At 38.5% G+C, this 15605-nt stretch overlaps 1 protein-coding gene across 1 annotated transcript in view; it reads left to right on the top strand.

Moving 5' to 3' along the window:
- Positions 1-15605, top strand: part of LOC136864007 (vacuolar protein sorting-associated protein 4) — a 212515-nt gene that overhangs the window by 16046 nt on the left and 180864 nt on the right. Inside the window, exon 3 of the mRNA XM_067140502.2 lies at positions 13476-13587. Coding sequence (XP_066996603.2) covers positions 13476-13587 — 112 coding nt within the window. The remainder of the gene's footprint in view (positions 1-13475; positions 13588-15605) is intronic.

Genomic DNA, 15605 nt, shown 5'->3' with positions numbered 1-15605 from the left:
CACCAACATCATTTTCCTCCTCCCCATGGGCTTGGCTGTTTGAAACACCACCAGGATGATTTCCTTTAACGTTGAGATGATGTTCAAAATATTCCCTCCATCTCTCCAGTGATTCCCTGGGATCTATTGTGAGTTCACCTGAATTACTCAAAACACTGTTCATTTCCTTCTTCCCTCCCTTCCTAAGATTCTTTATTACTGTCCAGAAGGGTTTCCCTGCTGCTTGACCTAGTCTTTCCAGGTTATTACAAAAATCTTCCCACAACTTCTTTTTTGATTAAACAACTATTTGTTTCGCTCTCTTTCTTTGATCTACGTACAAATCCCTGTCTGCTTCAGCCCTTGTTTGGACCCATTTCTGATAAGCCTTCTTTTTACATTTACAAGCTGCTCTCACTTCATCATTCCACCAAGATGTTCACCTTTTCCCATCTTTACACACAGTTGTTCCTAGGCATTCTCTTGCTGTTTCTACTACAACATCCCTGTATGCCACCCATTCTCTTTCAGTATCCCGAACCTGCTTACTGTCTACTGTTCGAAACTTCTCACTAATCATATCCATGTACTTCTAATTTCCTTGTCCTGGAGATTTTCTACCCTTATTCGTTTGCAGACAGATTTCACTTTCTCCACCTTAGGCCTAGAGATATTTAATTCACTACAGATCAGATAGTGGTCTGTATCATCGAAAAATCCCCGAAAAACTTGTACATTCCTAACAGATTTCCTGAATTCGAAGTTAGTTAAGATATAGTCTATTATGGATCTGGTACTCCTAGCCTCCCATGTGCAGCGGTGAATAGCCTTGTGCTTGAAGAATGTATTCGTAACAGCTAAATCCATACTAGTACAGAAGTCCAGCAAATGCTTCCCATTCCTATTGGCTTCCATATCTTCCCCACATTTAGCAATCACTCTTTTGTATCCTTCAGTTCTATTTCCAACTCTCGCATTGAAATTGCCCATTAGCACTATTCTATCCTTGTTATTGACCCTGACCACAATGTCACTGAATGCTTCATGAAACTTGTCAACTTCATCCTCAACTGCACCCTCACATGGTGAATACACTGAGACAGTTCTCGTCCTAATTCCTCCAACTGACAAATCTACCTACATCATTCGCTCATTTACGTGCCTAACAGAAACTATGTTGCGTGCAGTGGTATTCCTGATAAAGAGCCCTACCCCATACTCTGCCCTTCCCTTTCTAACACCCGTCAAGTACACTTTATAATCTCCTATCTCTTCCTCGTTATCTCCCCTTACCCGAATATACTTACTGCTAGTACATCCAGATGCATCCTCTTTGCTGACTCAGCCACTTCTACTTTCTTTCTTCCATAAGCCCCATTAATATTGATAGCTCCCCATCTAATTCCATTTCGTTCACCAAGTTGTTTCCAAGGAGTCCCTCGCCTGTCAAATGGGAGTGGGACTCCGTTACTCCCATAGGTCCGAGACTTGCTTAAAATGTTCTGAGCTCGGTAAATTCATGAAGCAGGATGCTACCCTACTTGCACATAGTCCAAGTGGAGATCTCTCCTCTAACGGGTTATGGACCACCGGTGGATTGTATAGTCCTAGCCGCCTGGGCACAAGCAGGGCCATGACTCAGAATATGTCAGAGATGCCCACACCCATTCCATAGCAACTGGTATCCCGAATCTCAGGACCACTTACTAGGCCACTGAGCCGTTGCCCATGGTTCACAAACTAGGATGTGACTACAGTAACCCACACCATGAACCATTTCTGCCTTTATTTCGATAGTCCTATACGCTTTACTTTAACCATTTCAGTGATATTTCTTGAATGATGCAATTTCTTTATTAAATCTTTGTAGTGTTATTTTTAAAATTTCCAGAACTTGTGTAATGTCTTTCCTTTCTTTTGCATGAATATTTTCTTCATTCTTCAATAAGCTGTAGAGGAGAGAGAGCTTTAAGCAATTTTCAGCTTGCAGGCTGGTTATATCTTCAAACTTACCCAGAAACTTATAGGAGCACTAACAAACAAAGCTACATGAAGAGAAATTTGGTAATCTTTCAAGCTCACTGAGGATTTGAGAATAATAATATTATTGGTTTAACATCCTACTAATTCTACGGTTTTGATAGATGCCGAGAGCAAGAATTTCGTCCTACAGGAGTTCCATTACATGCCGGTAAATCTACGGACATGAGGCTGGCACATATGAACACCTTCAAATACTGCCAGAGTGAGCCGGGATGAAACCTGCAAACCTGAGCCTGAGCTAGTCATACACACTTTCCTTTACTTGCTTAATTTAATTTTTAACATTTTCTGCCTTTATTTTGATGTAATCATTACTATAACCATATTATTAAAAGGAGAGAGATATCCAAATTGTATGATTTGTTGTGATTTCCAAAAGTTCTAGAACTTGCCTACCATGTATCGATAATCATCATAATCATCATCATCAGTCACCATTGATCTGCATTTAGGGCAGTTGCCGAGGTGGCAGATTCCATCTTTTATTTACCTAGCCTTTTGTTAATTTCAGAGAATTTGGTTATTAATCGAACATCACCCTTGGTAATTTATTCCAGTTCATAACTCCTTTTCTTATGTGAATATTTGCCCCAGTTTGTCCTCTTGAATTCCAACTTTATATTCATATTGTAATCTTTCCTGCTTTTAAGAATACCACCCAGATTTACTAGTCTAATGTCATTCCACACCATCTCTCCATTGACAGCTCGGAACATATCACTTAGTTGGGCAGCAGCTCATCTCCTTCCTCCCAAGTCTTCCCAGCCCAAACTTAGCAACATATTCGTAACACTACTCTTTTGTTGGAAATCACCAACAATAAATCAAGCTGCTTTTCTTTGGATTTTTTCCAGTTCTCAAATCAAGTAACCCTGGTGAGGGTTCCATACGCTGGAACCATACTCTAATTGGTGTCTTACCAGAGACTTACATGTTTCCAATCTTTATGTACATTCCTGTTTATGTTATAAGCCCAATGCAGATTAATACCTAGGTACTTACAGTGATCCCCATAGGGAACTTTCACCCCATCAACGCTGTTATTAAAACTGAGAGGACTCTTCTTATTCGTAAAAATCGCAACCTGACTTTTAACCCTGTTTATCATCATACCCTTGCCTGCTGTCCATTTCACAACATTGTCGAGGTCTTTTTGCAGATGCTCACAGGCTTGTAACTTGTTTATAACTGTACACAGAATAACATCATCTGCAAAAAGCCTCAACACTGATTCTAGTTCTTTACTCATATCTTTTACATATATAAGAAAAGATGAAGGTCCAATAATACTGCCTTGAGGTATTCCCCTCTTAATGATTACAGGATCGGATAAAGCTTCACCTACTCTAATTCTCTGAGTTCTGTTTTCTAGAAATATAGCCACACATTGTCATTTCTTTTTTCTAGTTTAGTTGCACTCTCTTTAGCCAGCAGTCTTCCATGACCTACACTATCAAATGCCTTAGATAGGTCAATTGCAGTACGGTCCATTTGACTATGTGAATCTAAAATATCGGTTATATCTTGCTGGAATCCTACAAGTTGAGCTTCTGTGGAATAAGTTTTCTTAAACACGAACTGCCTTCTATCAGGCCAATTACTGGTTTTTGCAAACACATCAAATATATAATCAGAAATAATGCTCAAAGCTTATATGCAACACGTCAAACTGACGGCTTTATGTTTTTTATCACCCTTTCCTTTATATGCAGGGGCTACTATAGCAACTCATTTGGTATACCTCCTTCATTAGAAGAGTAATCAGATAAGAATTTCAGATAAGGTACTATATCCCAATTCATTGCTTTTAGTATTCTGTGTGAAAAGTGATCTCTACATACAAGCCCTCCTGCAGTTGATGTTCATAATTCTTCAGCAATTTCAACCCCAACATTTCTCACTGAATCATCCGCTAAACAAAATTTTGAATTCTGTGAAGAAGGTTTACGGTACAGTAGATAGGCATTCAGTATGGCAAGATCAAGCAGATGTAGAATAATTTTTTGTGCCACTTGTTCAACTTCATCTTGAATGCATAATATGCCAGCAATTGGTCGGAATTAACAGCACCAATTTTGATCGTTTTGATTTCTCATGGTTCCCGCCTGCTGCAGGTACTTCAATCATGTCATTATCATGTTTAGTGCTCAGCATGTACATGTCTCAAACATCTCGCCACTTCATTGCTAGAAACATGACTCATTTTTCCCCCCAGTTTTATCGCAGACTCTGTGGCATTCCTTTCTGATTTGACATCTGAGTGCCAACTGATTTAGTCTGACAGCCCCACAGATGATCATAAATAGTGAGGCTTGGGAACGTCTGTCCATATACACTGTGTGCCCCCCCGATTTCACTTGTTTGCACAGTCTGTCCACAACATTGAAGGAAGAGTTGTAATCTTCCACTGTGACATGGGCCCCAGAATACACTTCTGTGTTTCATACTTGACCACTTTTCATTTCACACAGTTGAGAGATCTTGATTCTGAACTTTCGCTTTCCTTCTCATGAACACACAAAAAAGTATACCTTCCCAAAATGGACATATTGCTTCATCAATTGTCAGTAATTCATCAGGTGAGAAACTAATCAGAAAACTTGTTTTCAGGCAGTCTAGTATTGGTCAGATTTTGAACAGAGTATTGTAATGTGGGTGGTCCCTTTATTTCTGCTAATAATTGTTATTCGAGTGCAACATTGTCAGAATAGCGAGAAATCGGTCTCTTGACATTCCAATGGTCTCAACATAGTTGGATTTGAAAATTGGTCTTGTGTTCCAGTAGTCCTGGAGAAAAGGTTTATGAATCAAACACATGAATCACTACTGCAAAAAATTACTTAAGTTCTTTCAATGTTACTGGTTTTTATTGCACATACACTGATTTATGTTTCAAAGGACCTTCTTGCTTCTTTAGATTTATTTGCTGTAGGTCATATGTGTTACTTTCCATCTGGAAAACATTCAGTACTTTTCTGTCTAAAAGTAAACTTAAATGAATCTAGAGATGAAGATTCTGCAGAAATACTGAGGTTATTAGCATTCAGTCCTGGTGTGCCAGAAAAAGCAGGCCTGTTCCCAGGAGCAATATATTGTTTACGTTGTGTTCCTGTCTCTCACCTCCCTTCGTCTTTTTTGTGACCGCTTCTTCCGGTGATGAATCATCCTTAGGTGCTTAAAAACATTTTCTTCTTCACAATCACTTTCATACAGATCAGAATCCAAATCATTTCCATAATAATCTATTCATTTATCCGTGGGTTGTATGCACATGTAGGATTTCCCTTACTTGTACTCAATAACCATATCTTAGGTAGACTACTTGAGAGATAGTTGCAGGTTGTTGACTCACTACAGTTTCATTCTACATCTGCAAAGTCATATAATCTATCTCTACAACACATGCGTATAAATTTGAGCTTATCTGACCACAGTGCATGAGGTGTACATATTTATAAGTCTGTTTAATTTTATTTGGCTGAAGATGGCCACCAAGTGGCTGAAACTAGTCCCAAGGCTGATGTAATATTATTTACTTGAGATATTGTATTGAAAAGGTGGACCCTCTTGTCAATTTATTTCTTATAGTTGTACATATGTCAGCAATTATGGAAGATGTAGCTGAACGAAGATGGCTACAAAACATTGTTTCTAGGCTGCACCACCAATCAATATCAAACAATAATGCAGTCTATCAGTAGTAAAGGAAATTGACGACACGTTAAGGCAACAACTAATTCGAAAACACGAATAGCATTCGAGTGGCTGAATTTAAAATTTCACGGTAATAGTATTACTAACAGCAGCACTCAGGTGGCACGTGACGTGGTAGAAATATTACTAGCGTTGGGTTTATAGTGTTAACAAACTGAAATCCAGAAAGGAGTTTGGGCGAGACAACATTCTAGTTGAATTGATTCAATGTGAATACTTATCGTTAAGGACAAAGCTTTTCACATCAATCTTTTAATATGGGAACAAGTACCTGCTGACCTTAAGAACATTACTATCATCACCACATTCAGGAAAAACTATCACAGTGTATGCGGCAACTATTGTAGTATATCCCCGCTGTCCCTAAATGACAAAAGTTCTTGCAAGGATTCTATGTAGCTATCTGCAGGTCGTCTCTGAGAAAAATCTTCGTGAGTCTGTGTGGCTTTTGTGCCTCAAGAGGCACAATTGATATGATTGTGTGTGCATGGCATGCATCTGCAATAAAAATTCAGAGAATAACAGCAACCTCTGTACTTAGTGTTTTATGATCTGGAGAAGGACTTTGTGTCCCAAGGCGTGCTTTGTGGGCAGTTTTGAGACATTTCAGTTTCGCTGGTCTGGTTCGAGCACTTCATGATGGTATGTCTGATCAGGTTCTCCATCAGAAAAAAATCTCTGACTTTTCAACTTACAGACTTTGTTTACGTCACTTTACTCATATGCCTAGGTTAACTGAACTGCAGTATATGATGACACTGCATAACCTGCTCTTACACCTGAGTAACTGCAGCAATCAGTCACTAGTTTCAAGAGCACATATGATCATTTTGGTCTCACCATAATTGTATAAGAAAGCTAAGGTTCTTGATTAACCTTCCCCAGATACTGGCCTCGCAGAGTTCAATGTCTCTGTCTCGGACATGATTCTGGAACAGGTAGATCGCTTCTCATACTTTGGGAGCATGTTGTCTAAACAATGCACCTCAGAAGAGGATATGGAATACAGACTCCGTGCTGCTCATTTGGCATTTGGCCGGCGGTCTTAACTGGGCCTTTAGGAATGAAGACTTAACAATTCATTCCAGACTCATGGTGTATAAGGCAGTAGTAACCTCATCACAACGTTACCCTGTGGTTGTAAAACTTGGACCCAGTACTGCAGTTATACCAAGAAGCTTGAACGTTTTCATCAACAGAAACTTTGTTTGATCTTTAAAATCAAGTGTGAGAACCATGTCCCTGATCTTCCATTTAGTATCCAGTCTTCGGGAGATAGTAGGTTCAAACCCCACTGTCGGCAGCCCTGAAAATGGTTTTCTGTGGTTTCCCATTTTCACACCAGGCAAATGCTGGGGCTGTACCTTAATTAAGGTCACGACCGCTTCCTTCCAACTCCTTACTCCTAGCCCTTTCCTGTCCCATCGTTGCCGTAAGACCTATCTGTGTCGGTGCGACGTAAAACAACTAGCAAAAAAAAATCTTCCATTTCTTGAGAAAGCTTGCGTGAATAGTGTAGAAGCCTCTATCATAACATTGTCCATCGGCTTTGCTGGACTCGATATGTCTACCGTATGAGGGACACCAGGCTTCCTTGCCAGTTCCTGTATGTTGAACTTTCTGGAGGCACAAGACCCCGCAACTTTGAAGAGTTATAAAGACCTCCGTAAACAAACCATGAAGGTCACAAACATCAGTCTTCAAATCTGGGATACACTTGCCAAGGATCGCTCGTTTGGGTGCAGAACCACCTCTACCACTGTTCAACTGTTTGAGCAAGAGCATCACAGGCATGAAGAGGCTAAACGACAGATTTGCACTTCTGTCAGGTGCATCCTCAGGCTCCCCATCCATTGAGTGCAGTCTGTGCATGCATATTTCATGCTAGAATTGGCTTGTCATCAGAAGTACAAGGACAAACAGCATTAAGTGCTAGTGGATTGTTAGCAGGAGAAATTGTGTACTCGAAAATGAGTTATCACCCTCGACGAGGATGGAAAATTTACATAGACATGAGGTAAGTGTGGCTTGAAGGGCTGTCATACATGATAAAGCATACATATACAGAGCTAACAATCTACTACTACATTGTTGATAATGTAGGTGTTGACTGATTAATCAATAATGTTACCGTAGTTAAGAGTTATTTCATCTGTGTTTAAAGTATTCGAAATTTGATTTTGAGATACTTAAATACTCATCATACACTTATGTCCATAACTTAAGGGATCTTTGAGATCCATGACAAAACATTGCATCGTGGTAATAATGTACAGACTGAACTGTGGCTGGACAATGCAGAAACACGTGACATACATGGCAAGCTCAGTACGTGACTAATTAGTGCACCTGAAACTGTCTTTGTCTGCAGAAGTCTTGGGATCATTGTTTCTGACTGTGTGTTATATGTGTTTGGCACACATTATTAGAGTCACAAGGAAACAGGATGGCACAGCTAACACATTTGGATGACATTATGCATGGCCGGATCATTAGCCACCCTGATTGGGCCCAGAAACAGTGGAGTAATATCCTGTTTACCGATGAGTGGCGGTTTAGCCTTCGAGTGATTCTCACTGTATGTTCATGTGGCACACCTCCGCAGAGATGCGAACAACTACAGGTTCTCCTTAGTTTCTACATGTTTCTCATATGTACGGTACTGCAGCACTACAGAAACAGTACTGATTATTACGTATTTTTTGAATTCAGATGGGTTTAAAATTCACTATACTGACAATAAACATTCCTGACTCAGACATGCTTCTCACTATTGGAGTAGTTTTGATTGTGCCACTTCCATACTTGCAGCACTTTCCAAGTTAGGAAACATGGCCTTAAATGATGGTCTAGCATGGTCTGCTGCAGATAAGGGAAGGTTGTGTTCAACAAAATAAACATGTGAAATAACATGCAGCCCATATAGCATTATTGTAACTTTTTGTAGTAAAAAAAGATGAGAGCATCTTGCAATGCCCATTTATGCACCTATACTCGTTAATGGTTTTTTTTTTTTTCAGATTTCACACGGTATCGACAGCCAGCGAGTCCTCCATGTTTATCTGAAAAATCACACTTGCACGTTTCACAAAACACGTGGTCTGGTGAAAGTTTAGATGGTCTTAGGCATGGAAAATCTTCCTATACTGCTTTTGGTATTGTTGATTTGCCGCAAATCGCTTTTGCCCATTGTCACTTGGATCTTCATTGCTTTTACGCTTAAATATATAATTTTATTTAACACAGAAATAGGCTTGCACTGCACAACATCAGCATCAGTTTGTAACACTTTGTTTTGTAACAAAAGCAGGTAAATCATTACTAAACCAGACGTAATAGAACAAGAATTGAACATATACCGGTATCTATTAACTTGACCATGATGGCCACTAATAGTCCGTATTGACTTAATTATAACAGTTAATTGTGTTCAGGTTCCACCTAGTCAGTACAGACCATTTGTATTGACTACATTTGTATTGGTATTGAATACAAATGATTTGTATTGATTAGGCAGAACCTGGACACAATTAATTGTCATATACCGGTATCCTGGGAACGCGTTCAGCCAAGATGTAACACGCGGTCAAGGGTTGTAAACTGTTGCCATCTCACAATTTCTTTCACAAAATATCTTTTAATGATAAGTCTTCTACATTTTTCATATTCAGGGGGGGAAATGGAAAATATAAAAACAACACTTCGAATTAAAATCTTCATCCATGATACAGCTACCTACAGTGGCTCGTCAATGTGACAGGATTTCTTTCTAAGAGTAAATTTCCTGTTAAGGCGAGAGCGCACAATTTCTTTGAGGCAGCTGATGAACTGTATCGTCTTCTGCATGAAGGTATGTACGTCGAAATGCTATTGCTTGTATTGTATTTCCATTCCTTATTTTACATTTTTATTCATTCAGGAATGTTTATTGTCGCACAGTTAGTATATAACTAATCATATTTAATTCCTGGAGTGTTGCTATTCCATTCAAAATTTGTCAATGGCGTTGTCCTTACGTTTGGAAAAATGGAAAATGTTGCGCATTTCACATAATCATATAAAGTAGGGTTGGATTGGAGGGTCTTTGGTTTTCAGAATGAACAAATCTACATTTGTAATATCTGAAGCGATCTCTTTTCAGTTTTGACTCGTTTAATTTATAACTATTAGGCTCTTCAGTCTGCCGAAAGTAACTTTGAAAATAAAATTATAAACTACCTGAAAGAGAGAACTTATGTTAACAGTATTACGCATGAAAAAATAGTGAAGTTTTAACCCATCTGAATTCGCAAGATACATGATAATCAGAACTGCCTCCATACCGCTGCAGTACATATGAGAAATCTGTATTAAGTTGTTTCTTTTTCTGGTGTAATACTGTTATCATATGTGAGGCTATCGAAATCAAGAAACATCCGAACAATATGAATCTAGAAGAAGGATATAAAATTGGCAATTCTTTGATGCCTGTCAAACATAGATTAAGACATACAGCCCTTAACATACATGCAGGACGAACATCTAATTGCGTAACAGCACGGGCAAGTCCCGCTACCTGGCTGTGACACATACTTTCCAGAATTCTCACGAGACAGCCAGGGGGCTTAGCTAGCCAGCAAGGGTAGGATATATAAGGTCAAGTTCAGGAACCACTCTTGTAGTGTGATTTCTGCCTGGGAGACTGATACCTTGGATCGAGTAGAGGTATTTCAGTCGCCTTGACAAAGAATACTGTAATATATTCGAAACGTTGCCAAACTGTATGGAATGTACAGAAAACAACAACTCGGTTCAACCTGGAAAAAGAACTGAATAATTCTACACACCATGGAAGCTTCACTTATAAAAATCAGGTGTGGTAATTCTATCCCTAATAATAGAAACAGCTTTTATAGGATACATTTTACCTCAAAGACAAATATCATTCTGAGGGGCTACAGTCATTACAAACCTTTTATCAGCTGTTCCTTACTTAGGAATTGATTTAGTACAATGAGTGTGAGGGGGGGATTTGCTGTTGACAATACTACACTTACCCGATTCTTTACCTTTCACTTCATCCTACCATTCATCGTAGCTCTTTTTTCTCCACCAAACAGGTACAAATAACCCTCTGGGTCTTAATAGTAATTCGGATAAAATCCCCTTCCATCCTTACTTCTCCTTTAAGAACATTTTCGGTTTTAATTATTATTAGTAGCTATTTTACAGCTACTGACTCTTTTAGAACCTTATATGCTAGGAGATCCTGACAACTTCACTCCCGCTAACCCGGCTTGGGTACGCCAGCAGCCGCCATAGCACGTGGAATAAAAACAAAGCCGTTTAAATTGTACAGACTTGTTTCCGAGCACTTCACAACATATGGAATTACTGCCTGGATCATCTAGATGAACATCACTATGTTCTTTTGCACACACTACTTGACACCAAAACTCCTAAAAGAACACAGAGGAAAAACACAGTTACTCTGTCGCCGCCATCTTGCAGGTCTTCATCATTCACATTTTGCTTTGCTCATGTCGCTTCCGCAGAATTTGAATTACATTTTTGTACAACAGGTTAAATCCTGGCTCAGTCCGGTGCTCAAATACGTCAGCCGTGTCTGTAGATTTACCAGCACTTAAAACGACTCCTGCGGGACAAAATTCCGGCACCTCAGCGTCTCCAAAAAACCTTTAAAAGTAGTTAGTGGGACGTAAAAACAATAATAATAATTATTACATTTCTGTACACCATTTTTTGATAGTCTATGAGTTTAGCAGTGATTTATCCACATGCAAAGTTCTCATTGTGACAGTACCAAACAGGGGGCCCTTGGAATATTTTGATAAGACTAGTTCTTTTGATCCTCACTTAGATACGGCCTTACAACTTTCTTGGTGAATCTGCACAATATCTTATGTGCGTCACTGGATTTTAGGGATTCATAGTTAACTTTGGAGCTTAGATGCACACCATTTGTTGCTGGAGAATGGGTCTTCCTTCATATTGATAATAAATCAAAATTACTATCGTCCTGTCAGATATAGAGAGACATTTTCCCATATCGGTGATCTACTGTGCTTTATTTTCTGTTGACTCAAACACGTATTGGCTCCCACCATCCCAGTTACCTATGGGGTAAAAGTCTTGTAACTGTACGCATGCTTTTGAGAGTAGGTTGTAATCCCTCCATTGGCAGCCCTGAAGATTGTTGTTAGTTTCTCATTTTCACACCATGCAAATACTGGAGCTGCACCTTAACTTAGGCCAGGGCCACTATGTTCCTGGTCTTAGCCCTTTGTCAAAAACCTATGAGGTAGTGCAGAGATGAGCATATAGGAGAACAGAAACTTGTACTGCCCACTTCCTGTTCATTCAATTTTCTGGAATTAAGTTCCTTGGATTCTGGATATATCTCCTGTAGAACATACATTTCTTTTGAGAAAACTGTTAGTGAACTTGACAATATTAGCAGGGTTTAAATTATTTTGTTAGATGAAACATGTGGTGACAGTCTTACTTTATCTGATGTATGGGCAAAATCTTGTGATGTTCCTTAAAGCTCTGCTCCCAGAGGGATAAGAGCCATCCAGTCAAACTAACGGCCGCTAATGTATTTATAGCCAGGCTGAGTAGCTCATTGGTAGAGTGCTGGCCTTCTGAGCCCAACTTGGCAGGTTCGATCCTGGTTCAGAGTTGGTAGTATTTGAAGGTGCTCAGATGCATCAGCCTTGTGATGGTAGATTTACTGGCATGTAGAAGAACTTCTGTGGGGCAAAATTTTTCACCTCAGCATCTCCGAAAACCATAAAAAGTAGTTAGCAGGACAAAAAATCGGTAACATTATTATTGGTAATTTATACACTTTATTATTGGTATTTTATACACATTATTATACATTCAGCTCTGGACATCAGGGCCTTGAACTTAAAACTGGAAGCTGATGTTTTGCAAATGAGCTTTTTATAGCACACTGATTTGTCACTACAGATGGATTTCAACATCAGAGGTTAGTAATTGTTGGTAATTTAGATGATTTTTGTACAGTACTCTAATAACAATGTGTATTTTAGCCACAAACAAATTTGTTGGAATGTAGACCTAATTCAGTTGTTTCATAAAAAAAAGTTGAATAGATAGTACTGAACCAGGCAATTTTTTTTCTTTTATTACTAGAAGCTTGTCATATTTACATTTTCACCAACCATTATTTATAACACTGTTACAGAAACATGCAAGTTACCAGTTTTAGGAAGACAGAATATGTATCATATTTACTGCAATTTCTGTTTTTAAATTTGATAATAAATATAAATAATAATGTGACCTTTCTTACCTGCTGAAATTATGGAAGATACTTATATGTCATGAGGAGGAACCTTTTCATGTGAAAGACATCTCAGTTTGTCTTTCAAAAGTGATCATGTAAACGAACAACAATGAAAGATAATATATTTAAATAAATTGGTTTGTTTGTTTCAAATATCACATTCTTGTTTTTAGTCAGTTGTGATGGAAACTCAAAAGACTTTTGTTGACATTGTGAATAATGGAACTCTCAAACAAAGCAAACCAATTGTTTGTATTTTTACTATGTACAAAGTATAGAAATAGGTCATAAATGTAAAATATATCCTAATGCAGTATAAACCTCTGATATATGCTACCATGAAAACTTGGCTCCCTGTCATCATTTTTGTGTGAAATGGAAATTTATCCTGATCAAGTGCTAATTAAACACTTCCCATTTTCAGAAGGCCATTGATCTCGTTACAAAAGCTACAGAAGAGGACAAGAAAAAGAACTACGAAGAAGCTTTGCGTTTATATGAACATGGAGTCGAATACTTCCTTCATGCCATTAAGTGTAAGTAAACTTCTGGAATAAGTTACATGGTTACAGCAGACTAATGTTACATATACTTGCATATTTCAAGGGCGCTAAATTCCTCTACCTGTTAATACCTTCCATACTAATTTATAATACCAGTAATCATTCATGTCTCATCTTTATTGACAACTTCTTCAGAGAGATTTTATCTTCTGATCAGTATGTTCAATTTTACTCAATTATAGATGTATTGATTATACAGTCAAACTTGGTTAATTCAAAGTTGAAGGGACTGACAGAAATGTTTCAAACTATTCAAGAATTTGAATCAGACAGATTTCAAATTTTTGCAAAGTTTTAATTAAGATAGGCATAAAAATCAATGCAATTTCAGAAAAAACAAAATTACTTATTGTACATGATTATTTCCAGTGTCACTATATAGGTATTTAATTCAATGTTTTCAAAAGAATCTTGATATCTTTGTATTTTAGCATTTAATCTTTCATTCATGCAAATTTCTTCCAGTTTTGTGTGATAGGAAAAAATTTTAATTCACATTTTGTTGTCTTTCAACATAGCACGTTAATTGCTGGATGTGCTCCATGGTCTGAGCAGTTATAGAAATTGGTTTATCAGAATGTTACCAGTGTTTAGGTTTGCAATATGCCAGTAAAAATAATAAAAGAAATAAGAGTACTGGTCTAGGCTTTCATGGCCATTGTCAGTTGACAAGTTATGATAAGGTTGATTTTCTAAATATTTTGGTGATTCGACTGTGCATTAGCCCTTGCCAAGATGAAATGGCACTAGTAGGGGGGGGGGGGGGGGGGGGCCTCTGTATTATAGCAGTGGAAAGAAATATCAATATGTCATTGAAATTATCAGTTAAATAAAGAAAGGAGATACCTGAAATGCCCCATTCTCAACACATCAAATTATTCCCAATTTTGAATTCAAACGTTTGATAATTCGACTGCGTGTGCATGTGCGTGTGGGTATTTATTTACGGAGGGTTGCCCCACTTAATTCAAGACGCGACCTTGAGCTCACGTGTCGCTCCTGGAAGCAGCTGCATGTCGTTTTTTTTTTTTGTTCTGTCTGGTCAGTGTGATTTCAAGAAGTGTCGCGTAGTTATATTGTACCATTGTTGCCTCATGGCCTGCTGAATTGCAGATATGTGGCTAGGCTACATTGTTGGCCTTTCTGTACAACAGTGTAAAATGAAAGATCTCAACACTAGTACGTCCTCTGTAGGCATTGTGATCAAATTACATCAGAATTGTTTCCCACCAGAAACGACAACTTCGAAAAACCTGCCATGGAATAGCGTTCGACCCTCCAGGACTCCGAACATATTTAAGAAGGTAAAGGCTGCTGTCCTGAAGGAAAATCCACCAACTCAAGGACAGCTTGCCCAAATGTTTATTTCCTAAATATAAGGAAAGTTAAGTTTTGGAAAGGTGGTGTAAACTATTATTCTTATTTTAATGTTCATAATCTGACGTCCAATACGGTCTACAATGAGATTTATTACTTGTAATCCTCAGAATGTCAAAAAAATTTATGATCAATGCTACCTACTTCCAGATGAATGTCATGGACTTCTATTTCGACAATGATATCCCTGGGCTGTACAGTGAGGATGCTTCAAAAGTCTGGATTCACATGGATAAAGCATCCAGTCATACTGCCAGATGATCAGTCACCTACTACGAGAGAAAAGAAGCAGAGATTTGTGTCCTTGTCACACCATTTAGCGACATCCCTGTAAATTCCCTGGATGCCTCGCTGAAGGATTTCTGTGTCCTTGTCTCCTGTAAAGAGGGCTTTCTTCTAGACACCCTGCTACTGTTAACGGTTTTTGGAAAGTCTGCAAGAAAGTATGGGTCAATATTCGTCTTCCTGTACTCCGTCAAAGTCTTCTACAGGGGACATTGAGATGTAGGGCAAGTGTCCGTACCTGTGGCTATCGCATCGAGCACAACCGGGTCTGTAGAAAAGGAATCACCTAGGACAAAAGGTACATCAGAATCGTCCAGTCTTAATTGGGG

Source organism: Anabrus simplex, chromosome 2, assembly GCF_040414725.1.
Source record: "Anabrus simplex isolate iqAnaSimp1 chromosome 2, ASM4041472v1, whole genome shotgun sequence".
NCBI lineage: Eukaryota > Metazoa > Arthropoda > Insecta > Orthoptera > Tettigoniidae > Anabrus > Anabrus simplex.
Note: the sequence above shows the minus strand (reverse complement) of the source record. Positions and strands in the feature narration are given on the sequence as shown.